The sequence below is a fragment of the Acanthaster planci genome, linkage group LG05 (genome assembly GCF_054643075.1).
Source record: "Acanthaster planci isolate LZ-2023a linkage group LG05, COTS_SCS, whole genome shotgun sequence".
Lineage (NCBI taxonomy): Eukaryota > Metazoa > Echinodermata > Asteroidea > Valvatida > Acanthasteridae > Acanthaster > Acanthaster planci.
In genome coordinates, this window is record NC_141781.1 from 15,621,128 (window position 1) to 15,648,796 (window position 27,669).

At 39.7% G+C, this 27,669-nt stretch overlaps 1 protein-coding gene across 6 annotated transcripts in view; it reads left to right on the plus strand.

The window, feature by feature from the left end:
* LOC110990465 (G protein-coupled receptor 54-like) overlaps positions 1-27,669 on the plus strand; it is a 218,528-nt gene that overhangs the window by 129,691 nt on the left and 61,168 nt on the right. For 2 of the 6 annotated variants that reach the window (XM_087137223.1, XM_087137222.1), the window contains exons 1-2: positions 1,121-1,361; positions 1,567-1,620. Coding sequence is in view for 2 of the 6 variants with exons in the window: in XM_087137224.1 (XP_086993350.1) it covers positions 19,063-19,695 (633 nt within the window). In the remaining 4 variants the exon portion in view is untranslated. Of the gene's footprint in view, positions 1-1,120; positions 1,362-1,566; positions 1,621-18,242; positions 27,626-27,669 lie in introns of those variants that run through there. The other 4 variants (XM_087137221.1, XM_087137220.1, XM_087137225.1 and 1 more) reach the window with 3 other exon arrangements.

Genomic DNA, 27,669 nt, shown 5'->3' on the forward strand with positions numbered 1-27,669 from the left:
ATTTGCCTATGTCTATGTTAATTGTTCTGTGCAGGGCTGCACAGACCTACCTGCAGGTAGTATTAGTTCTTTCACTGTTGCAGCTCCCGACCCACATAACAGTTACATGTTTTTTCCTTGTTTTCGGTTGATTTCGCCCATGGCTTAGCACAATAATCATTCCACGCACAAGCAGGTCAATGTAGTTTTAAGTTATGTATTTTAATTGCCTTTTGACCTATGTGATACCTTTCTTGTGAACAAAGCAGTCCGAAAATGTACTAGTTTCCAAGTTCATTCTCGAGGCAAATGGCGCGTACTAAAAAATGCTTTGAGGTAAAAAAAAAACCGCGGGCCTCGCTGTGGGCGCCGCGAAAGGAAAGCATGAGGGGAAAATAAAAGGAACAGGTAAGAATAAAAAAAAGTCGTCAAAGAAACGAAAAGAGAAAAAATGAATAAATCACCATTTTGCTTGAAAAACACCTCGGAATTAAAACCCATTCCGCTGTTAATGTCTTGGCAACATGTATTGGCGTATCCAGGTCTTTTGGGGAGCAGACATTTTTCTTAAAATTGCATTTCCATTCGGCAATCTTTCCATCCCTAAATGAATCATTACCATCCCCTTCATCCTCCCGTCGACGCGATACGCCACATGGCGAACGGTTTGTCTCGCTTGAAAGAGCTTTACACCCTTCCTAGGAACGCCCGTGAGCCTTACTACAAGAGGAATCACTAAACACTGCTCCAAAATTGACAGGCGCACACTTCAGTGCACATCAAGTGCCTCTGGCGCCCCCAACGATTACTATACAACCAATAGTGCGTGCCTGTTTTGCCACACACAGAAATGAGGACCATTAAAACGGTTAGTGGAGTATTAAAAACAAAACGAAACCAAACTAAACCACACCAACAAAACAAAACTAAACCAAAAAAATTGTCACACACTCCGAACAACAGAGACACAAATTATTACCTGCACGACGGTATGTGTACGTAATTCGCACCCATGACTATGACAGTTAGAGTTAACTGCAGACGGCGCCAAATCAAACAAACCCATCTGCTAGATCACGTTCTGCATGACGTAATTACTGCACAAGATCCAGTCTGCTATTTCTGTGATACATCATTTGCTTGTTCTTTGTCCCTTCAGAACGCAGGCCAGCCTTTCAGGCAGGAGTTGTATCTTTTATTTGAAGCAGAATACATACGAAAAAAGAATGGTGCAATACAGGATGTTTCATACTTAATCAGGATTTTGTGGGCCTCGCTTTTCGTTTGGCATCGGTTTCAGTGTTTAATATCATTTCATATTTAATGCCATCGGTGACAAATCTGTCTTTTCCGTCTCAAAACCTTGTGACAAACATTGAGATGTAAGCTTTGGAATGTTTATAGAACTAGATGCTTATTGTGTAAAGTAACAACTGGCACTTATGTATAAATCATGTCCTGCCTTTGGGTCCCTTTCCAAGTTTTGCCCTTTATTTCTCTACTATCATTGATTCGGGTTTGGAATGAATGCTGCATCGTAAAACCTTGCACAATTTAATTTTTACGCATCATTCTACCCCAATGCAGCGTTGACGACTACCACAGGGTACGTGGCAAGGTGATGTAACATCATTTTTGAAGGTAAGTCCCAGGAAAGATATTAAAAAGGCTAAAAGCACCGGAAATATCACTGTTTAATTACTAATATGGCACTCAAATTGAACGTAACTTCATAAGGGGTAAGGATGGGCAGAATAAAAGTGAAGGCGTTCTCATTATAACTATATTTAGTTGATTACATTTGGGGTACTTTTTGCAGAACTGGTCCTATGGTACAGACGTTACCTGACCAAAAGACTTGATAATAATGATTAGCAATTGGCATCGCGTCTTCATGTCTCAGTAAGAGCTTAGACTGCACTGTACATTATTTGTTACTTGTTAAAACTTCACATTTGTAATGGTAAGGGGTGTGTTTACCACATGCATGCTAGGTTTAAAAAAAAAATCAAATGAGGCAGAGCCTAGTTCTTACTGGCGGAATTTGCCCTGGCTGTCTGTAAGATGGGTCAAAATAACCCGGCCCTTTTAGGGTTAAGAGAACTAAAATGATAAACATATAAGCAAATTTGCAGATGAGAAAAAATAAATATTATTGAAAGCAAGTAAAAGCAATACTTGTACAACTGAACAAGCAAAGTATACTCACATATCACTGTAATTCATCGTTGATGTGAAACTTCTTTTACAGGACTGATTTTACTACATAAAACCAGACTGGCTACAGTTAAACCAAGTCAAGGCAGGTGTAGAAGTTAATGCTTAATACTTAACACTTTGAAAGAACGACGCATTTAAGATCTCTTTTCTTGTTGGTGTTAAAAAATAATTTCAAAAATCTATATATAAAGATGGAAAAGACACCAAAACTTCAAATCACATATTTTAAGTTTAGGTGTTTATGTTTTCATATTAAATTTGATTAATCATATTTCCGTTCAATATCATTAAAAATTCATTGTTTTTTGTTGAGAAATGAAATTTTATCTCACATTGTTTAACAATATATGTGTATCACATTTGTAGTAAGTGGTAGAAAAAATGAACCTCGCGTAAATAATATATTTTAGCTTCTTTATTTATACCAGAGTTGCATAATCACAATTTCTTTTTCCCCTGTTAGAAGCCATAAATATCCAGATATTTATGGCTTCTAACAGGGGAAAAAGAAATACATGTATTCATCTTGTTTGATTATGCAACTCTGGTGCAAAAATACAACTAATCTGTGTTTCCCTATTTATTTTTGTTTCTCATGTTTGTAATCAGAGTGAGTTTCCCTTGCAGTGAATCATAAACTTTTTCCCCTGTTTACAGGAAGCAAATCTAAGTGTTTCACATGTTGTTAACCACTTGTCGCCGGATGAAGACACACAATTTTCCTTATTTGCTCCGGGAAAAAGTATGAACTCGTTTGAGAATACTCTTTAGTTCTGCGATTGACATATTAACGTGTCATGCTTCGTTTTGTTAGAGGGCGGAAGACATCGTACGTGGGACCCCCCTCCCACAATAAATCGGAAATGCCTTCGGGGAGTCCAAACCATGCACAAAAGATCTCAAGGCTCAAACGACATGCTTATGTTGTATCGAGTAAAATTCAACTTGACTTTTGTATTTGGCGTCGCGTGGGCACGATGTTTGAAACAAATTTGGCTCGGCAAATTGATTTCGGCACGGCAGAGGATTTTTGCTCTGCAGGGTCGCCATGCCATTAAGTACGGCAGAAGCACCGTGTGGTTTCAGACGTCGTGCTACTGCCAAGTCGAATACAATTTCTATTCGAAATTGGTCTTAAACATCGTTGATAATTAAGAATGTTCATGTTCACAAAGTGTAGTAGTGTTGAGAAATAATCATCGACAAATGCATCAACAAATATGGCGACTAAAATGGACTTTTCTGGAAACGCACGGAGCAGATTGCTAGACAGAGCTCTGGGGAGACTGGGGTTTCAGTTACACCATTTCTCTTTCAAGTTCCTGCTTGATATAAGATAAGATAAACTCAAAGGTGGCCTTTGAAACTAAATGTCGGAAAAATACTCCGAAATGATATCGGACTGTGTACCCAGGTGATAAAATTTTTGAGAGGTCACTGCAAGATCGCCGGGAACCACAAAAGAATAAAATGGCCTCGAATATTTTGAGATAACAGTACTAGTAGTGCTCGTCCAAGCTAAATTCGTTTCCTTTGTGACTCAGGCCGAAAAATCGCAAAATTACATGTCGTGCTGTACTGGTCTGCAACGTTGGATTTATTTAAGTTTGACCAGGATTTTTAAATTAAGTTCGACGTTTAAAACTGCTGTGCTTACGCCGTGCTTTTCGACACAGCATAAGCACGACATTTGAAACGGGATTAAAGGTAAAAGACCTTCTTGTTTGGGTACACCGATTTGCTATGGAGCGAAATCACACTTTAAAAAGAGTTTATGTTACAAAATCCCAACCAGCGACTCCTTTATATCGAAATGATTGGCTAAAACCACAAAGCCACTGGTGACGCCTGTAGACCTAATCGGTTGACGTCTGAACACGTACCAAAATTATTACAAGGGTAGTTGAAAAAAGGCCGAGCAGAAGAATTCGATGGAAAGAATGAAAATAAAGATTCCTAAACTCAAGAATTGTGCCCCCCTACATATGTTATGGGAGCCATAAATAAATTGCAAATTTGAAGAATAAAATAAAACTACCCCCGGTAGCTTTTTCATGGTTATGTTCAGCGGAAAAGTAGTTCTAAACTTTCTGCTTTCGTACAATTCCAGCATTTCTGAATTCAACGTTGTCTCCCATCTTACTGTTGTCCTGTCACAGGGAGTCATCTTTTGTAGTTGTGGTTATCATTTTGCATCACATGAAAAATTGGAACTCCGTCACTGTGCAATTGAACTGAAAGCACATCCGCAGATGCTCCAATGAAAAGGATAACAAAAACAGGAAGAAAAGAGAACCCTTCTTCCGTTTTAGTCAGTTAAATTAAGAAGCTTTACATAATTTTCATTTTGTGAGGCCTGGTTTACTTGATATAAGTCTTCAGAGCTAGAATCGTTCAGTCCTCGTATCAATTCTATATTTGTAAGCTAAATTTGGTGTAACTATGAGATAACCTATAGGGTGGGGGGCTCTAGCCCCATTTGCCCATAGTCAACCATTTAGAATTGCAATTAATTTATATTCCTACACAAGATGCCTAAAAGCTAGTTTGACCCCCCCCCCTCACACACACAGACTCGCCCTCACTGTCAGGCAAGGGGGTGGTAATGCTACCACCTCTGAACCCCGTGCCTGACAGTTAGACCCTAGTTAGGCCGTTGCCGCTATAGATAATGCATGTAATTTTCGAACTTTTAAACAGGTTTTGAGAAAGGAAAGGCACTTGTTAGTGATTAAAATGACTTGAAAGAATAACGTAAGTCCGTTTCGAAGATCATTACACAATGTCATTTAGATTCCTTAAAGTCGGTTATAGTGACTCTGAAATGGAATGCATGTACATGTTCTTTGTATAGATTGTAACCTAAGACGGCTTAGATTTGTGGCTGATTTTTGTTCTGAGTATACTCGTGGTTTAGGGTTCAGTACTGTCAACAAGACAAACGATTGAGAAAAGGCCAGAAAACTGCAGAGGCACTTAATGAAGGAATAATGAAGGTATGCATTAGGAACACTTATTTTGAAAAATTACAATAACTTGCCATTGAATGTTAAATGTGATATATTACTTGATAATAATTATTACTCAGTGTCATAGTTCGAGACAGGGAGCCATGGGGGAAAATGGCAAAATAACAAAGAAGTACAAAGAGAAGGGGGAGGTAACGTTCGTCGCATGCAACAACATGATGGTGAAAGTAATGAACATTCCATGAAATGTCTCGCTTGGTATTAAAACTGCTGGTGGCTTGGCGGGCAACGCTTTTTAAAGAATCGTTGCCTGTCAAGCCACCATAAATCCGTGAGACAGTTGAAGAAGGTACTGACTGCACTCTTTTGACAGATATGAAAAGAAAGATAACAGTGTAAATGAAGACGCACCGAAAATTTCTACTTCTTTTGCAAAGGGATTTCAAGGTATATTTTAAAGTGTAATACTCTTGAAAGGAACGCTAAATATTTTTGGTCTACCATGCAGGGATTTAAAGAACGTCCAACAGTCTTGGAATTGCCTCTTATTAATGTTTTCCTATATTAGTATTTTTAGACATTGTTCCTTTTTTCTTTGCCTTTTCTTTACAAAACTTATCAGTGGTAAACACTACAAGGCAAAATTTTGATCTTTTTAATTTCTAAATTTGATTTTTTTGGTCACCCCACAATTGTTAAACTAGCTTTATGTTTTTATCCGCACTGGCTGTCAGAAAGTCCTTAAAAAACTTTGTCATTGACTTTTTCCGATGTTGCACATTTATAAAAAGAACATTGTATCTAAATTAGCAGTACAGCGCTGTGATGCGGTTTCTATTAGGTTCGTTTGAAAAATTCAAAATTGAGTTTCAATATGTTCCCGATAATTATGTTATGACGACAATTTTCCTCTGCTAAACCAAACTCCTTTAGATACAAGATTTGTCTCTAAGGCGTCTCAATTTTTCCACTCTCCACCACTGACGGCTACTAAATTGATGGCCAGTTGACACTTCATATTTATTATAAATTTGACCTCTTTTGATGAAATAGGATTTCCATAAGACAGTGCTTTATCACTTTATTGAAATGGAGTCATGTTTAACAGATGACGAATTAGAAATTAACATCCAATGATTTTTCCATACTAAGGTTTCAAAGTGTACAGGAATAAGTAAAAACCTACACGTGCACGATGTTTAAATGATTTTGATTCGGTGTAATATTTTTAATCTTTTTTACCCATTTAACTAGGACCAAGCTCTGGTGTACTAATTGTAATACTGAGTATAATCTCATGATAATCTTTTTATAAAACCATTGTAAATATATGAAGCTTTATTTTGCCAAATACTTGAAGTACATGTCAGCTACCAGCATATCTGTACACAACCATTTCATAACCTAAAAATTAACTAACGCAGACTAACGCAACTATTAATATTTACCGTTTTGTTTCCACGGGCGGCATATAAACCATTTCCTTATCCTGAATTGCAAATTTAAGTTGGCATTCAAAAGTGGCAGTGAGATCTAGACGGGTAAATTCGACCTGCTTCTGTCCGTACACACTTGGAGAGCGGGCGAACTCGGTGCCCGAACCCCAGGGCATTTTGTGTGATTATGCGCACGTATACCAACTGGTGATAATTCGTTGGAGAGAGAGCATTTCGTGTAAAAAAATTTTGGAACAAAGGCTGCTCAGATCAAATTTTTCTGATCCCAGAAGAGGAAGAAATTCCTGATAGCTATACTCAGTTACCGTATTGGCATTTATATATATTGGGTGTTTGAAACGAGATAGATGAAACGTGTTTATGGTACCACTACTGCAAGCTGATAATGCGAAGACTGCAACCATGTTGGTACCCAATGCTGTAGTACCATTTGGTAATTTAGGCCTTTTGACAATTTCGCTTGTATTTTCGGACATCTAATTAACCAAAATAAACAGACCCACAGACATTTAATGCATGTCCAATAATGTAACAGTGCCAAAAAGGTAATAAGATTACTTCATAGGTCAGGGAGAAGTATAGCCAAGGTTTTTTTTACCTGTTGCAAAATGGAATTCCCGTTTCTGATTAAGGGATTAGATCACGAAGGCACTTGTCATTAATAGTCGATTTGGGAATATTTTTGTAGCAAAATACACAATGCTTTCATTACCTTTTTCATGCCATCCCAGTATTTTGTCATATAATAATACTGTCGTGGTTTTGCGTCTGTTATCTACTACCATCCCACTTTGATTTTATCCGGGTTCCAACTGTGCTCTCAATTTCTCTAGCCCGTATAATTCTGCCACGCATCCCGGATACGCTACTAAGGTTAGGCAAAAAGTAACGATATCTCGCCAAATAACAAAATACGCTTGTTACTGCGCGGTCGATTTGTTTAAAACCACAACTAACAAAAATGCAATATGAACACTCTTTGTTATTTCCATTTTGCTGATAAACCAGCAAGAAACATATTTGGGGCTGCTTTTTGAAGAAGGGAAACGATAAAGAAAAAAGGCGCCTTTTTTGGGAGGAGATGGACCCATTGGATCTGCCCTTAACATTATTAAGTGGAAACTCAGAACTTTCACTTGAGCTTGTAATGTAGCAGTCATGTTAAAGCCGTCTGTGACGATATATTCTTTGGTTATTTTAACCAAAGTCAGTTAAGTATGAATGAATATTTAAAAGAAAAAAGTTGAAAATAGCTGTCAGTGGTATGGAATATACGCCGTGCCAATATGGACAATTTACTCTCGTTTTCTGCAAAACTATAAAAGCAGGTCGTTTTGTTTTGACAAGCAGTTAGCGCCTTGTCCATTAAAATGAGCCATAAAAGGTTACATCCTGGAAGCATGAAGGGCTCGCTGATGCAATCAGCCATAGGGCGTGGTCGAACTGAAATGGAACAAGGATGGATCAAGCCTTCTTTGCCCGTCGGATATGTTTACATTTATTCTACTTAGGACGCGGCAGGCACGCAGGCAAATGGATCAAGTGCATTAACAGACATGCTATCCTCGAGTATCAATCAATCCATCTCCTTTTAAGAGGACGATAGAGAGATTGCGACAACATAGCGTATGAGTTAAATGAATACCATTACAGTTCGCAGACAGTCGCAGATATTTTTAACCAAAGACAGTTTTTCTGTCAATGCCTATGATGACCACCTTAGACTCTATAAGGCCGAGTCGAAGTGTTATGGCTGCGTCCGGAAAGAACATTGGTGTCTACAGAAGCCACTTGCTAGCGACTTTTATCATCTCCTTTAGATGCGTGTGCTATTTCCGGGCAGTAGTCAGTTGATTCGGACACGATTTTACAAACCTTTGACACTCTGATCAGTTTTCTGTATGAGTTCTGCCTGTTTATTGGTCGAATTGGGCTGTAGGTATTGATTCGTCGTGTATATATAGATCAGTCTCTTTTCTAACAGATCCAGTGTCCAGACAAATTATTATTTTTTTAATTTTTTGCCATGTGACTTTCAATGCTAATATTCAAACCTGTGTAGAAGTCGTTCCTCAATAATCAGAATTTTGTGGACAGCAGTGATGTTTCTTATTGATATCATCCTCAGTTTCTGGAATTCTTTTAAGTAATAGCTCAAACGTGTGTTTCAAAACCTTTGCACCAAGCTTCAGAAATCCTCTCGCCGACTCTTAAAGGGTGCTCTGTTGTTGGTACCCTGAACTCCCTAAACCGTAGAAATAATCCAGTTATAGAGAAAGGCTGGAGGGAAGATTAATCCAGGCTGCACAGAACAAGCCAATGCAGAAAGCGTTTAAATGCCTGTTTTGAACGGGCGACCATCCTTTGTTTCGATATTGTTTTTAAAATATCATTTCACGGAGCAAAGTGAAGCTTAAGTGCAGTCTGCTGGCTCTTGCTTAGTTGAAGCATTATTAACTACATCATTAAACGGCGAGCTCAAATGAGGCAATCGACGCAGATTGGAAAGCCTGGGCCGATGTACACGCAAGAGCGTACACAACTCTTGCTCTCAGGCTTTGACAAAACAGTCATATTCGTTTCCACTGAGAGAAACTACCATCTTGCAGACAAATAAATGTGTTTCTAGAAAATGTGTATAGGCTGAAAATATTCCTTGCCTTTTTATATTTGAAAGGGGGAGTTTAAGCTGAATTCTGTGGGCTGCTGCGCACAGCCCCCACGCAGATTCTCCCCTGCTAATACCAGAAACAACAACCTTGATAATGGAAAATGTTGTCAATCGAGAGAAGTCGTAACCTGCAGGAAAGTGACAATGAGACATTCTGACTGAACATTTCGATCACTCATTAGTGACTGAAACCTAGGAGTTTCTGCAGGACAGGTTTCGGTGCTTCGGAGGAGACTGATGTGTGATCCGCTTCTTACAGATATTTTTTTCTGTTTCATAATGAACTTTTTGTTAAAAGCGACAATACGTAAATATTATAAATATTTCAACAGTGTAGTCCTGTACAGCTAATTTGATCGATATCAACGACGAAATGTAGTCGACTATAAGTGATTAAGATGTCGTCAAAATCCAAAAGTCAAAAGTAGAAAATGAAAACTCTCCGGCAACTTATTTACAGCAATGTTACAGGGTCATTGACACATTAATGCATTTATTACCGTATTAGGGGAAAGAGTACCTAAAATTACAATTTCCCGGTATCATAGTTGCCTGAGAGAGTATTTGGTTATACCCCTACATGAAAGCTTGCCGCAGTAATATCCTTCACGTTCCAATTAACAAACCAAGCCAGGGAGAAACTTACAACGTTCTTAATTTCTCACTTCTTTGCTAATATAGTTTCCCCTTAGTATAAACTGTTTCTATCAACACCTCTTAATGAAAGCTCTTTTGTAAATGAGCTGGAACTCGGCTCGACGTTTCAGACCGAATTGATTTTCGGATAGATAGACTTTGTTAAGGCTCCGATTATCGAGGAGAAATCTATTGCATGTATTTTTGAGGTCCAGAACTAAAGATCAAATCAGAAAAGACTTCCGGAGGCAAAAATGCTTCATTCCCAGATGTTAGCATATCACGCTTCTCCTGGGCTCCTCTGAGATGAAGCATCACGTTGCTGTTCAAAAGGCTGAGAAGGAAGAGCCGTGACTGCTACAGTACACCGTGAAACAAAGAAAATCTATGCAGAGTATATATACCGTACCTAAGCAACAACAGTTAATTGAAATTAAAAGTATGGCCGGAAATTATTTTTGAAGGTCATAGTTTTCACGATTTCATCCGGGTGAAATTAAACATTTTGGTTCAACGTCTTACAAAAGGTGCAGATCCGTCCTAATATTTGATTTTAGTGGATGTTGTTTATTGAATACTTTTGATGTATTAAAAACCAACACATTTACCTGGGATGAACGCATCAAGGGCACTAAAACTCATATACGCTCGGCACATTAAATTACATGGCCGGGTTAAGTTGCAGTGTTAAACACTTACACGGTAGTGGGAGTGATTAACAGTAGTAAAATAATACCAGAATGAGTGGAATAATACCATAAAGGAAGCAATTCAAGGGGTCACAAAGGCCAAAAGGCTCTTCAACAAATACATGGAAAGCTGGGTAGGATTAGGTGATGTACGGAATGATGGAATTATACTTAACCTGAGCCAAAACTTAAATGCATTATAAAGAATAGCAGCAACAGCCACTAGTACTTTCTGATGATAAGAGCAAGGTAATCACAGCGGTGATGCCTGCAGGCACATTAGACACACATCTTCCTTAAACAGCTTTTTTCACCAGTAATTTGTGTTCCACTTGCTTGATATAATGCTTGAAACTTGAGCCATTAAAACACTTGAACGGCTAATACTGGATATAGGGGAAGAAGATGTCCTCGTGTTGATTTATTTTCCACTCCCATCTTCTTGTAAGTGCTGACAATCAAGTAAAGAGTGCGTTATAAATCCTTAGGGACTTTTTCCGTACTTGTCTTTCCAAATTGACGCTAGGGTTCCGGAGTGTGTTAAGTGTAAGACTATCCAGGCTAAAATATCACGCAGAGGCGGCAAGGTAGTTTTGAAAATGACTAAGTGGGTTTAATTGACTCGAAGTATTTGGAGATGGAGGTGAAGATTTAGAGGATATGATTGATGTAAGACATTGATACTCAACTCATTGATACTCAGTGGTTGGGTGGAAAAACATCTCACAATGTGCCATCTTCATAGTGAAACAAATAAATAGTTACAGTATTTCTGAAAGCATGAACAGTACATCACAGTGGACGGAAATTACGTTGCATGTAACAATAATCGTATTAAGCAAGCAAGCAAAAGTGCATTAAATGTAGACTCGAGGATATTTATCTCAACAACGTAGGTCTTTGTCCTTTGATTATGAAAATTAAAAATTAATATCTATATTTTTCTCCCACTGCATCTAGGGAAGTTAGCATAGATCCCTATAAAAAGTAATTATATTGTGCATCTGAAATAAAGGTCCAATTTATTCAGTGCCTTATCAAATTTGCCCTATGCAAACCCCCCGTCGTTGTCCTCCTTGACAGTCCGTGTATAATTATTAACGCCTTCGTACGATTTGTAGTACAAATATTATCTTTGTCAAAAACTCGGTCTGACCTTTGTAAGGATAAAAAGTCAACAAACATATTGCAAATGAGCTGACGAATAGTCGAGCAGGTGTTGAAGAATGTGACATTTTCCAATCCAGATGTTACAAAGCTTAAAATTATTAACTACTGTGCCACATTTTTGAGAATATACAACGACTAATTCATTATAAACAGGTTGAAGACAAGAAGTAAAAAAAAAATTGAACTTGTTAAAACGTTTCTAGTAGTATAATAGTAGCACGGAATTACAATAAAATTGACAGCAGAATGTGGTTTATTTTTTTTGCACTGATTAATTACGAATGATTTTCATGGGAATTTGTTTTAGGAAGAAGCGGCGACAATGATTAAGTAGAATGGTAGATTTTATATTTTCGAAATGCACTTACTGTCTTTTGTACATTGTCATCAGTTCGAAAAATAAAACAAAAATACTTGCACTATCAATCTTTGAAAAAAGTGATGAAACTTGACCGAATGACTAATGTGCTTAGCTGAAAAGATACTGAGGGTAAACATTCCTCGTTTGGATGAATACTTTCTTACACTTTATGCCGAGCCTATGGCTTGATATCTCGCTCAAATTTAGAAACCAACTTCATAGGCTTTTAGGCTTACCTGTCTTTCGAATTGAAGGAACAATGCAACCATTTTTTCTCTGAATCAGTAAACATTTCTGTTACATGGTCTCTTCAACCTTGTTGGGAAATAGATCTCAAAATTGAGTGGCAATACAAATAATTAACGATCGGAATCACAAGTGGTTTGTTTAAGGGGTGAAAGTTTACAAATTGTACAAAAATGTTCTTTTCTGAAGACATACCAAGTATAAGTTAAATCTGTCATTACACGGCTGAGATCTTCAGCAGCAGAACCCGCTAGCTGCGACTGTTATAAACTCTTTCTTCGTTAAGCAATGCATATTCCACACCCAGACACCATGCTTCCCAACCACTGCACCGTAGGACTGATTGACTGGTCCAAATATACATCATAAACGCTGCGTGTACCAAGTCGAAAGAGATGAAAAAAAAATGATAATTGCTCTGCAAACGATATAAAAACGTGTTATGGATAATAAACAATTCAACCTGGTTGAAATGACTCGGATTTGATTTGTTAAAACTTATTTCATCAAATCTAACAAAATTGTTTTATTTGTAAATATTAGTAACGTCGCTGATACATGTGACATTATATCTTTTTTCTTTATTTTCAGATGACACAAGTTCAAAGTACACTCATAATAATGCAGATGCAGCTGTATAATAATATTCCTCTTAAATGTTAAACCCATGAAGATACGCGCGGTTGGCATAGAAACTGTAATTTGATGTTCTTAATTCAAATTATTTTGTGTTTTTTTGTCTAAGACAGAAGAAATATACTCAAACATTTCCTTTAGTCCGTCATGGCATTAGCTTAGAAAAAGTAAATGGCACTGGTTTCACAGAAATTATTATTGTTGACAGCCCAACCTCATGGAAGATGCACGTTCATGACGTGGCCAGTAACACATTTAAAACCACTGGCAAAATGAATCACCTTTGGTTTTGCGAACCCAAAAATATCTTAAGAACTCTATAATTTACTTATCCTTCCACTATCCTTAAACTATTCCATCCTAGATGGATAAAATAGTATCTAGTGCTTGGTTATCGAAATCACACCAGACCTTATTTGCCAATTTTGAAATATTACATTTCAATGCATGATCTTAACTATTTTAGCCTCAAAATTTTTCATATATACATGATATGAATAGTCAGTTGCTTTCATATTTCAACTGATTTTTTTTCTTTGAATTAAAAAGATATATGATTAAGCAAAAACTCCTTTTTGTCATTAAACTAGAAGCATCTGGAAGAAAAATATTGACTAAGTACTAATTTCAGCAACAGTCTAATATTCTCCTTGAAGCTTTTTAACTCTACCTCTATCACACAACTGAAACACATTTTAATGTCTTATTCGCAATCTTTTAATAATTCATATACATCCAGAAATGTCTAAGATATATATCCTGCTGGTCTGTAACTGTCCCTTATCGTACTTTGTCGTCGTTTGTCAGTCCATAAATTGTCCAACAGGTCAAAGTACAGGACAACCCACTTCATTCATTGTCTTAATATTAGTATACAAATAATGGATATTTGTAAGCGCAATGGTAAGAATATTTTCATGAGGGGACATGTACAGGTTTTTATTCAAGTGGAATGGAACATTTTATGTCTTACCATTGCACGTACAAATGCTAAACATTCATTTTTTTGGTTGTTTTTATGCAATACTTGTATCAATCCTTTTTTGTTAGGAGACCAAATAGGTCCCACATGCGTTGACATCTGTCATTTTGCGAAACAGTCGTGTACGAAGCTCTACCCACTGGTAGTTCGTAGATTAGATTGGTTTACGTCCCTACATTATTCTATTCTTACTTACTTTGAATAGGCTCTCTGAAATGGGGGCGGGAACCAGTCATATTAATACAGTTCTGTCCAAAAGGTACCGTTGAATTGAACGCATTATTCATTACACACAGAGGGACGCAATCAATACGATTCTGCCACAGCTTCAATATTGTTTTATCGGTGTCACAGATTACTCAAGAAGAAACTACTAGCACTGATAATATTGTGCAGGCAAGGGGTTGGTTACCAAACACAGGGCCACCAACTGACATACGACAGGCAAACAAACATGTAGCAACCACTGTCCAGATACTCTGCTACTTCAATTTATCAATCACCCTTTTCGAGGAGTCCACCAGAAACCGCCATCCCGCCGATAATCGTATTGCCTGGCTCAGCGGGCTCTTCATAAACATAACTGTGCCATCTGACACACCAAATCACCAATCCCTGTTGGTCGCCCCCCCCCCCCGCCACACCGCTGATAATGTCTCTGCAGTTTTAGAGAGATTTGACTTTGGATGTTTCTGCATTTAAAATTACCAAAACTTAACCTTCGTCCTCGAAGGCGAGGTAGTAAGTCGACGCAGCGAGATAGTAACTTGCTGTGACGAGATACCACCTAAAATTTTTGCAGGTGGCCCATTTACGCCTCCGTAGAATATAACCTCAATGCTGAAATGAGCATGTTTTTTGATTCACTGTTAACGCCATTACCTATGATATGTTTAGAACAATAACTATACGACTGAACGACATTCCATGCTCGTGTTTAACTCTTTTAAGAGACCTAACTTTTGGTAGCAGTTATTAGTTACCACATACGTTGCTTGACCTTTAGTTCCGCAGTTAACAGGAATGGACCGATCAGCAAAGACAACTCGAAGAGACATTTTGGCAAGGTCAACCGAAATTTCTGAATGCCGATAGTGCAAAACACAATAGATCGTAGTCAACGCCATACAACTTTCATTTGCTGTACTTTCACCGAACTGGGCTATAAATACTTTACTAACAAAAACAAATTATTTGATGAACTTTCAAAGCGATGAAATGTCAGAGTCATCAATCGGTCATTCTCGTTGAAGGAATTAGTTGTTGGAGCTTCATTTTTCTCAAATCCCCCGATAAAAGGCAGCGCTGTGATGTCACGCCCCCATTAGTCGTTTTATTGTCATAATCATGTTGTCGTTGGCAGAATGGAGAAGGAAGGGGAAAGGACGGGGGAGGTTACGAAAGTGTCATATCCCAGAATCAGCCTATACCATTACACTAATGAAATTTGACGGACAGATTTCATGAGGCACCCCCATCTAAAATTGTCTAGCAACGCCTCTGTTTTCCATCACAAACTTCCAAATTCCTTGACGTCTTAATATCGAGGTGTTTTCATTTGAAATCATTGAGCCATAATTTGAAATCACGTAGGTATATTTCTACTTCAGCTAACCATAACTCTGGATAGACACCAAATTACTATATATTTTTGTGAATTTCAAACGATGACATTATCGACAGCAGAAACTTAGTAGGATGAATTTTCGCCCCTTTTTAAAGTCAGTGTCAGAAATAATGTTATTTTTGCAATGATGTTATTAACTAGAGTTTTTTATCTTTGGCATCAAAATTCAGTGAAGTCATTAAACCATAACGTGGGCTGGGTTCCTGTAGTGTTGGTTAATAGTATGTTATTTTCCCGTCATTTGGCACATATAGCATTCAAAATAACGCTTACAGAACGAGAAAGGGCCGACAGAAATTAGTGCTTATTGTCTTGCATGAACTGTATAAAATTTGCAAATTAATTGCAAGTTGTTGAAGTATTAAAAGGGATGTTGTATACATGAACGACAGTGTCTGTAATTATCGGTATCCAGGGCACTGTATTCAACGAGTATGTGCCATCGAATGTGGCAGAGATAAGTCGCTCCTAAAGTTGTTGTGTGCATAAAATAATCAGAAGTGATTCATTTAAGTGAAGGTTTGAAGGTACGAAAAAGGGGAAAGGGGTACGTTTTTCTTAAAAGACAATTGTGGCTTTTATAATGATGATGTGGACATCTTACCTGTGTCTTTTGCGTTATGCCGTCTTTCCCTTTCGAACACAATTTGTATGGGATTGATTAATAGCGCTACCTCTCCGAGCTTATTCATGTTTACCCAGTTAGAATATTTACCCTCAAGCGCAGATCGAAGCGGAATATCCGTCGGCTAAGAACTCAATTTAATTAATCATCAGGATTAGCCACTTGCTAAATATTTCACACAAAAAAACGAAACCGAAGAGGTCCTGGCAAAGTGATGGGGATATTTTTAAGCTCCACTTGAAAAGAGGGAAATCTGATCGCACCGAACCCTCCCGTAAAATTCAGCCGGCAATGAAAGTCCACAGGCTCCACAAGAATACCAATCCACTCTAAATATTTTCGGTAAAGCTGGCGAGCGTAGGAACGTTGCTGGTCTCCAGAGAATTTCAGAGATGACAACGTCTTGACGAGAAGAGAGAGGATGTTGTCAAGACTCGTCAGGTCTAATACAATGTGGGACCCTATGGTCAAGGCAGATTAGAGCAATTACAGCAAGGCTAATGGACAGTTGAGGGAAGTTTATGAGAATAAATATTTCACTACAACCTGTCAGCAGAGCTTTATTACATACGGAAACCTTATCGCCTAAAATATTCTAGTCAATGCCCTTGCTGATGAGTGGTATTTGGTCTCCTTGTATTAGTTATAAAAGGACTAAATATTGACTAGGAAAAATATTAGCCTGCTTTCAAAATTGTGGTGCTGGTGTTGAAATTTTTGTCGACGAGAGTACATGTTGATTTACAAAGACAAACGTTGTCAAACGTAATGATGTAATTATTTTTACAATTAGCTGCTTCGGCTACACTGCCAAAACAGCTATAGTTTTCGTTCTCTGGTTCGCGATGGTGAAGTATAGGACACTTTTCTAGAGACGGGAAAAGAAACCCCTCAAAACGCCTTGCTTTTTTGCAGTTGTGACAATAAATAATGTGTTGGGAAAACATTGGGATTAAGAGGGTGAAAAACGCGTGATTTCGCAATACTCATTTATACACGCCAATACACCTTCCGCCATTGCACTCTGTCACTTTAGTAAGAGTGATTGCCCTCAAACTTTGCATATACTTAGACCACCACCCAAGGATGGTCCTAGGAGATATTCGTCATGACGACGTCATTACTCGTCACGTGACAAACCCACAAAGTTGAGTTCTTTTGGGGCTTATATCACTGAATTTTGCACAGAAACAAATCCAAATGTGTTTTATTTGAAACTTTGAGCTACGTCATGATGACATTACCACCTGATTTTTTATACCATTTTTAATTTTTTGTCGTCATGATGACGTTACTATGATGTACGATTTTAAATATTACGTATTAGGCAATGTCTAATCGTTATGAAATTCACTCTGTAACAGTCAATCCCTGATTGCATTTCTGAACTACGTCACCGTGACCTCATTCATTGATTTTTTTATTAGTAATCTTTCACGATTTATAAATACGAATTAGCATGCATACTACTAACTATCCAAAGGTGTCCAAAGGGGTTGTCACTGTCGGGCCTGGAAGGTGGATATAAGCTCCCTCTGTCCATCAAAATGCACCCACTGCTCGCTCAAACATCACATGCTCTGACAGCCCAGTCCCAATCCTGGCCTTCTCAATCGGCTCAGTTTCTGAGCCCGGTGGACCTGTTTTCACAGAGAGGAGGGGATGCTTTGCTTCGGGCAAATGGGGCTAAATAACCTGGGAGTGGTAGCTCATCTAGGAGAGGGAATCTCTTATCTCAAACCACCGCTGCCTTGCGGTCTACCCGTTCTGAGACAGGCTAGGGGAGTAAATTCCGACAGAAATCAGGAGCTGGAGTCCCGAAAGCGGTTTGGTAAGAAAATGCCACTCCAGCAACTCCTGCGACGCTGTCGGTGCCCAAGCAGTATCGACATTTGTCGTTCCCTTGGACCCGACGGCTACGTGGGGGGGGGCTTGCTGCCTGGATAACAACTTGTCTTCTATATACTCTTCCAGGCTACGTAGCTCCACTGGAGAGGACACTCCGGTGTCGCTGAAATGCGTCGACACAACACGGGAGATGCGCAGGTACCGGTTTTAAGTCCAACCGATTGGCGAAGATAACGGGCGCCAGGGGCCATCTCCGCCGGTGGGAGGGACCATTGCAGTCCCATTGAACAGCTACTGCCCACCAGCCAGTTAGGTGCTGTTCCGCCATGGCTCACCTGATCCACTGGGTGCGTGGAGAGTAGAGTTCTACTGGAAGAGTGGGCCAAAAAACTCCCGCACCAGAGGAAAGAGACAACCAATGAAGACCCCGTGTCTTCGTTTTGCCAGTTGGAATGTCAGGACTATGCACCCTGGCCTCTCCACTGACTTTCAACAAGTCGATGATACAAGGAAGACCGCCATCATCGGCACAGAGCTTTCTCGGCTTCGCGTAGACATCGCCTGCCTTTAGGAGACGCAGCTCGCTGGCAGCCTCAGGGAAGAGAGCTATACCTTTTTGTGGCAGGGCAAGCCCCCTGAGGAGACCTGCCAGCATGGTGTTGGCTTTTCGTGAAGAACACGCTCATGGCCTCCATCGAACCACCCTCAGTAGGCCCAGAATCCATGTGTGGCTTTCGTGCTGGCCGGTCGACGGTGGGCATGGCTTTTTCGCTGCATCAACTTCAAGAGAAGTACCAGAAGCAACGGATGCCTCTCTACCTTGCCTTCATCGATATTACAAAGGAAGGCATTCGACCTGGTCAGCAGGAGCGGACTCTTCAAGATCCTCCAAAAGATCGGCTGCCTCCTACACCTGCTTGCTATTGTCACTTCCTTCCACGACAACATGCATAGCACGGTGTGTTTCAACGGCGCTGCCTCGGAGGCCTTCCCTGTCAGCAGCGGTGTAAAGCAGGGCTGCGTCGTTGCACCGACACTTTTAGGTATCTTCTTCTCCGTGCTCCTCCAGTACGCCTTCAAGGACTGCAGCGAGGAGGTGTACATCAACACCCAGGCGGACGGTAAGCTCTTTAACGTCGTCCGTCTCCGTGCCAAGACCAAGGTGACCCAGGTGCTCGTCCGCGAACTTCTTTTCGCGGATGAAGCAGCCCTCAGGTCTCACACGCAAGAAAGCTTCCAGCAGCTTGTCGACCGCCTCTCCCTCGCCAGCAAGGAGTTCGGATTGACCATCAGTCTGAAGAAGACCAATTTCATGGCGCTGGGTACAGACCAGCTCCATACGATCACCTTCGACGGCCACGTGCTGAAAGCTGTCAACGACTTCACCTATCTTGGGTCCACCATCTCAAGCTCGCTCACCCTGGAGGCAGAGATTAGCAGCAGGATCGCAAAGGCAGCCGCAGTCATGTCCAAGCTACACCAGAGAGTCTGGTACAATTCCAGCCTCACAAAGAAGAAAAAGCTGCGCGTCTACCAGGCCTGTGTGCTCAGTACCCTTCTCTATGGCAGCGAGGCGTAAACCCCCAACGCAAGGCAGGAAAAGAGACTCCACATTTTCCACCTTAGGTGCCTGTGACTCATTCTTCACATCCGCTGGCAGGATAAGGTTCCCGACGTGAAGGTGCTGCATCGTGCCGGCATGATAAGCATGGTCGCCATCCTGCGAGAGAGACGCCTACGTTGGCTTGGCCACGTACGAAGAATTGACCTTGGCAGCATCCCTAAGGACCTCTTGTATGGCGAGCTGGCTGAGGGCGCACGGCTAATCGGACGCCCTCGCCTACGCTTTAAAGATGTCTGCAAGAGAGACCTGAAGTATTGCGGCATCGATGTTGCCACGTGGGAGGACCTTGCTGAGGACTGCACGTCCTGGCGCGCAACTGTGAAGTGCGGTGTGTGGATGGGTGAGGAGTCTAGAAACACTGCCATCACCGCCAAAAGATTAAGGCAGAAAGAAAGAACAGCGCCAGCGACAGAAACTTAGCTCTTTTATATGTGCCAATTGCCAACAGGACTGCCACTCGCGGATTGGGCTGTACAGCCACCCCCGCAGGTGCAAATGAGCAGAAACCGGCACTACTTCATCGTCTCATGAAGACGAAAGGATGCCGACAACGACGACTAACTATCTTCCTGTCATAATTTCTGGAAGTTAATTAAGTCCAACTACTTTCAACCTCTGCAGAAATACTGTAAATTTCATTTTACCAATTTTAGATATATGTGCAGATTAGCACGATTTATATTTAAGAGCGAAGTATGAAGTAATGACGCTATTTACAAATATTATCTTCTGATATAATTTGTGTACACGGTAACCTTTGCCCTCAATTTGGTGCACTGTACACGTGTACGTGCGGCTGCTGCTAGGGTACAAGCGGGCTGAGGAAAATGCTCTGTGTCGCGCAGTTCGTGCTAGTTCCAGCATCTGCGGTCATTTCCCAGTCACAGTCACTTGGCGAGCATTTCCAAGTGACTGGGACTGTGGGAATAACCCTTTTAAACATTTCGGCATGATTCAGCGACTTTGCTCAAATGTGTTTATTAACAACGGGATTCATATATCAGCAACCCATGCCAATATGTTCACTAGGCCTGGTGTCGATGTGATGCTGGCCTTCTAATTGATCATGTGTGGTCAAGTGGTATGCGTCCATATCCATGGCGAGCTTGATGGTATAGACCTGACAAAAATTTCGGATCCAGATTAGTACCCAGTGGAAGTAGGTTGTAACTGGTTGTCTCTCTTCTTGATTAGATATCAGCCAAGCAGAGATGACCTGAAAGATGCCGCTCACAAGCTGGAGTAAAAAGGGCAGTTGTCACATAATGAAAGTTTCAAAAATTGATTCAGGGAAGTCAGCAGTTACATTTTTGTATGTGAGGGCACAGTAGGTGGTTTGTAGAAAATACTGTTCTGATCTGAACAAATCTTTCTTTAAAATCTTTCTTTTCTCTAAAATTTCCAACAGAACAATTATTTAAGATAATTTAAGATCACATTACATGCTTGCATAGTTGAGTTCTTTACAGCCCAGCTTCTCAACATCAAGCCTAACGGAGCTAAGAATTGTATGGATCATATATCTACAAGCTCTATGGTATGAATGAAAACAGAGTTGAGTTACATTTGAAAAAAATTATATCATAATGACGTCACAGTCTTATTTGTGTTTTTTCACATTTCTCTTCTTTCACATTTTTTACAATGTACCTCTTCAGAAAAAAAAGTTTTTCAAAGCCCTCAAAAATAACAATTGAACTGATGTGATGATGCGTCATCATTTGACAAGTCACGTGACATTATTAGGTTCAGTACATCCTTTAATAACACCCTATATCTCAGGAAATGCATGTCTGATTGTGCACCCTTCAAAGCACTGTATCCTCTGAACTTTACACGAACGACTGTGTTCCAACTTTGCAGATAGCTAGAAAGGGAGGGATAAAAGGAAGAAAGAATTAGAAAAAAAAAAAATCACGAACTACAACCACCATGAACCAAAAGCAAAGTCGAAGCCATGAAGCACTGGCAACTGCTTTTCATATTTGGATCTTTATAATGATAAAAAAACCTTCAAAAGGCCCTGAGACAGCCTAAATTGGGACACAAAGATTATCAATGAAGGAAAACAAGAGGTAAAGATTTCATCATAAGGTAAAACTATATTGGTCCTTTTTTCTGAAAATTATAGCAGACACTGTTCATGAATGAGGAAGTAAAATTTCCTTTCAATCCCCGTCAAAACAGCATATTCATGAAAAGCATCAAAGATCACCATTGTCTTATTTTTTTGCAGTTCCCATCGTTCGATTTGCACTCAGTACCGACGGGAACCTGTTGTCCTCCCGTGTTATCTTTTTTGGTGTGTTGATAAACGTATTAATTTCAAGTGCACACGTAACACTCTTTAAATGCAAAAGAGTGAAAAACCACTTTAAAACAGAGTGACGTTTTTATAAACTTCTAAAAGAGAGAAAATCACTCCAGAAGAGTGAAATTTCCATTCTTCTAGGGTGTACCTGCCTCCAATATTAACGAGTCGATCGGAACACGTTCGCATACGGGCATGGCATGTTCGGCCTGTGCCATCTTTTTGGCATCTCAAGTATTTTATAGGCTGGATATAATGGACGAATTCCATGTACTGGATGCTATTGAAAGCAAAAAGATGAGTTCCAAACACCGAATGCCGTAAGAACTACAGGTGCAACAAATACAAACAACATACATGTAAGAAAACATGTAGTGCTTCAGTGAGGCAAACAACTAGCTGTGATTTGTAAACCTAGAGCAAGCCCATACACGTGAACTGATCTAAAATGCAAAGCAGTGAGATTGGCAAATAATGCATGTGGCGGTTAACAATATATGGACAACTTTGAGACATATCATTGCAATTTCCATCTAAACCTCATGTAATCAGTAAATTGTGCTTACATACATAACACTTAAGTAATATTGCTTCAGCTTATAATATGCAGCTAAGGTATACTCATGTTATGAATGTGAAGATGTAGGTTGTGATAAATAACTCACCGAAGTACAGGCAACAATATATAGCAATGCATTTGAACGTCTATCACTGCCAGTAAGTTCAGTACAAAATGCCACAAGCATATGTACATGAACCAATGTGATACACACTTACCGCTGTGCCGAGTGTATCGAAGGTAGACCAAACTCTAGCGACCCTACTGTGGCTGGTCAAATACTGTCTGTTGTTAACATGTGGTTCACACCTTCTCAGCTGCACTTTTATGCTGCGACCTTAGCAGAACGTGAGAGCTGTAGGCTGCCATGTTGACGGCGACCCGCTGGAAAGTATTAAATTTGCGTACTTTCGAGAACGGTTGTATGGTGCGCCAACAAAGTTAAGTTACAGAATGAAGCGCCGACGGCTACACTCCCACCAAATTAATTCCCCTTACAATTATACGGTAAATAAACAAATCTTTATGTAAATCTTCAGCCGACGTAATTTCCAAAATTTAATGCTCAAAACTAGCAAGGTGACTTACACTGAAGATAATCACAGTCAAACCTTGACATTATTATTATTATTATCATTAAATTCAATTTATATAGCGCTCATTTCATAAAAAAATGTTCAGGAGCGCTTAACAATATTTAAAAAAATACCTATTAAAACAACTATTTACAAAGACCCAAAATAATTAAAATAAACACAATTTAACATTGATTAAAAGTTTAAACCAAACATGGTGGGACTTCCACACACAGCCAGCACCAACTCTCCCTCCAACGACCCATCGTGCGTCCAAGACTAATCCTTGTGCCCGAAAACTGGAAACACTCACCAAGAGAACACCCAGATTCTCCCAGACAGGTCCAACAAAATTAAAAACGACAAAATTACAATCAAAATTAACAATCACCCAGAGCCTAGAAATTAATAATATGCTTTATTAAAAAGATATGTTTTTAACATTGAATTAAAAGTAATGACACTGGTAGCACTTCTAATATTACATGGAAGCTTATTCCAGAGATGTGGCACACAATACTCAAATGCTCGATCTCCGAGGGTAGCCTTTAATAGCCCGACCTGGTGGATAATTGAGGAAGACACCATCACTGGAACTACGAAGATTGTGACGGTTCCGAGGCCTTACGGAGACAAGCTGAGTTAAGTATTGAGGAGCTAAATCATGTAAGACTTTGTATGTCATCAACAAAATTTTAAATTCAATTCTATATAAAACCGGAAGCCAATGTAAATCAATAAGAAGAGGAGTAATTCGACAAAATTTCGGTGTCTTGCAGACGAGTCGTGCACAAGCATTCTGTACCCTCTGGAGCTGATTAATATGAGTACTGGGTAAGCCATAAAACAAACTATTACAGTAATCCAATCTACTTGAGATAAATGCATGAATCAGTGTCTCAGTACATTCCTTGGAGAGATGTTTGCAGTCACAAGTCAGTGATATTTTACGCCAAGTGTTTGATTAATTTGAAGACACAAACTGTATGTTGCCAAGTTGGCCAAATTTCCTTATATGCCCTTTTATGCAAAGCAAGGTGGGGTCCTGTACGGTTCACACCTGCATGGGTACACACCAGGCATGGGGACCTGAATAGTGTTTTATAGTGCCTGCTCACTGAGGCGTTGTCCAGCAGTGATAGCCTTAAACACACTGACAGGCCTGTGGTGCGATAGCTCTCAAGCCAGAATTGTATTAAGCTTTTGACCTTGTTAATGTGGATTGAAAATCCAGTGTTGTTGGTAGCCATAAGTTGGGAGAGCGATTTGCTGCCCCCCAAAAAAAGTTTAAAGAGGAAGGGCAGGCTGTGACAATTTGCAGTGTGCTGTAAGACCTCAGGAGCCAGTATATACTGTAAGTGTTCTTTTTAATTATTTTCTAATATTTAGCCATTATGTTTTGTCTAGTATATGTAAGTGCTATAACTTTATATATCTGTGACAATGGGGAGTTCAAAAGCCAATTTTAGTGACCGATGGTCAAATGGTGCACAAATGTTTGCCGTAAGATGTACATGTGTATTAGCAAACATGGGTATGATTATTCAATATTTCAGGGCTCCTTATTACGGAGTCGGAGCTCCCGTAAGTGGACCTCATTGAGTACTGAGGCACGATCAAGCCAGGTCCTGCATTGGCTGGATAGGAATAGCAAGTCTGCCGCAGGGGGACACGGCTACCTACCTGCATGTTGGTCTGCTAAGTCCAGCCCTGACTCACCTGCATCATCCTCGCCGAGGATTGGCTGAGAGTCATGTAACAGCGGCACATCGGACAATTGACCAACTCTCCCTTTGAACTGTCCGAATTTGGGCTAGTGGTAACTATTAACCAGCCCACCAGCCTTCTAGTTTCTATGAAACCCATTTTGTTTTTAAACTGTTGATCTTCTGCATTTTGCTACCCCTTCAGTCAATTCATTGAATTTTGAAGTTAAATTATCTGTTTGAGTGTACTGCATAATTTACTGTGCACACATTGCGTGTCAGAGGGTAGGGGGACCCGGGCTTGTGACATTTGCGAATGTGCCTAATATTATGCAAATAATAGAATGCGCTACCACAAACCTTAGTAATATCAGTTTTCATAGACAAATTAGCATCAAACCAGGTACCTAAGTTACGAGCTGCAGCCAAGGGTGAAATGACAGATTCCCCAACATGAATACCATCCAAAGTTACCTTGGATATTTGTTGACGAATGCCAATAATGATAAATTCCGTTTTATTGTCATTCAAAAATAATCCATTATTAAACATCCATTGCCTGGCATCGTGTATGCAATGACAGAGCAAATTCCTGACTACCAGTTTCATCTGAACAAAATGATAAATACAACTGAGTATCATCAGCATAGCAATGGAATCTAGGGTGATGAGCATTGACGATGTCAAACAACTGACTAGTATACAAGATAAACAATAAAGGAAGTAAACATGACCCTTGAGGAACACCCCATTCAAGATTACGTTTACTAGATAGTTTACCATTGACCAAAAAACCAGTTGAGGGCAGTGCCAATAATTCCAAAACGTAACTGGAGTAAACTCAAAAGAACATCATGATCCAATGTGTCGAAAGCTGCATTAAAATCTAATAACACCAGAAGTGTAACGTGTTTCCTGTTCATGGCCATCAACAAATTATTTTGAACTTTCAATAAAGCAGTTTCAGTACTGTGAAATTGACGATAAGATGACTGCATAATTTGATATAGATTATTCCGTGTCAGATGAGACTGCAATTGATCAGCAACAGCCCTTTCCAGCAGCTTCGAAATAGACTGTAAATTACACACAGGTCGAAAACTCTCTACTTTGCCCTCAAGTCCAGGTTTTTTTAATAAAGGGAGAACAACAGCAGATTCCCAAGCTGCTGGAAATTCCCCGCTCTTTAGTGAAAGATTAATCAATTTAGTAACAAATGGCAAAAAGGAGTCCAAACAGTCGACAAACAGATTAGTAGGAATCAGGTCAAGAATGCACGTTTTCTTACTGGAGCCAGTCACCAGTTCACGAACACAATTTTGAGATAATTGACTAAAATCAGTAATTCAATTTTAGCCTAATATTACCAATTTTCTGGACAAAGAAATCACTCATATGATTCGCAAGTTGTAGAGCATCGGTATGTGGAGGTAAAACAGAAACCCTATTAAGAAAGAGAGAACCGCAGACCCTAAAAAGCCTTTTGGGATCAGTACTATTCTTTTCTATAAAGTTGGTATAGTATTCCTGACGAGCAATCTTCATTAAAAAAGTAACATTATTTTTCTTGGATTCAAACATGTTTAGATCCTGCTGTGATCCAGTCAAACGCCATTTCCTCTCAAGTTACCTTCTTTCACACTTGGCTAATTTGATATTATTATTATACCAGGGTACACTTGGTCGAACAACAAGTGTTTTGGACGTAAGTGGAGCATGACAATCAATAATAATGCCCATGGTATCTTTGTACAAATCAACCAGACCATTGAGATCCTTTGAATAAATAAGAACAGAATCCTCATTATATAATTCAGAATTACATGTGTCATCATTAAACTTAGCCAAGTCGATAGCCTTTAATTTCCTATAAGACACATTTTTCACAGATAAACAGGACCTTTTCAACTCGATATTGCACAAAACAGGCAAATGATCTGAGAATAATTCACCAGAGATTGGTGTGCCCAATATAACAGATTCTGATTGACGAGTAATTATTAAATCCAATATATGACCATGTATATGAGTAGGAGTGATGACATGCTGTTGTAAACTCATAGATTCCAGTATCTCAGCAAAACGCAAGGAATCGTGATTTTGAACCATGTCAACATGAATATTAAAATCTCCAGTAAACACAAGGGGTTCACTAGATAATATAACTGTTTCTAGATAGTCAGAAAACTCATCAATAAATGCATTAATAGTGATTTGGTGAATAGATGAATATGGTGGTCGATAGACAATAACCAGTCTAAGAGACTGCGAACAGGACCTAATCAACTATTCCGAGAATTCGAAGGATTGACGTTCTCCGGCTGCCGTCTTGCTGGCATCCATACCATCACGGAGAAGCAATGCAGTGCCTCCCCCCCCATCCGGCTGGTTCTTGGGTGATCTAGCAGCTTAAATCCCTCAGGGGTTGCCTCCAGTCTGCAAGCATCGTCAAAAATGTCTACTCCAGAACTACATACATAATCAAGAAAATCCACCGATTTATTCCTAAGAGACCGAGTATTAAGGGTGCAGAGTCTCACAGTGTGATCCTCTCCACGATTTACAGACAAATTACGAGTGAGGAATGTGCGCCACTGGTGTTAAGGTGCGATTGATTGATCGCTAACAGTTACCACGAAAGGGTCGAGAGAACTGGTCGATCAAAACAGGAATGTTTGTGGTTTGTCACCGACAAAAGCCGAAACTGGAATCAGTGTACGATTGATGTCATGCCTTGATTGATACCTCTTTGGGAAACCATGGTGCGGAAAATTGTCA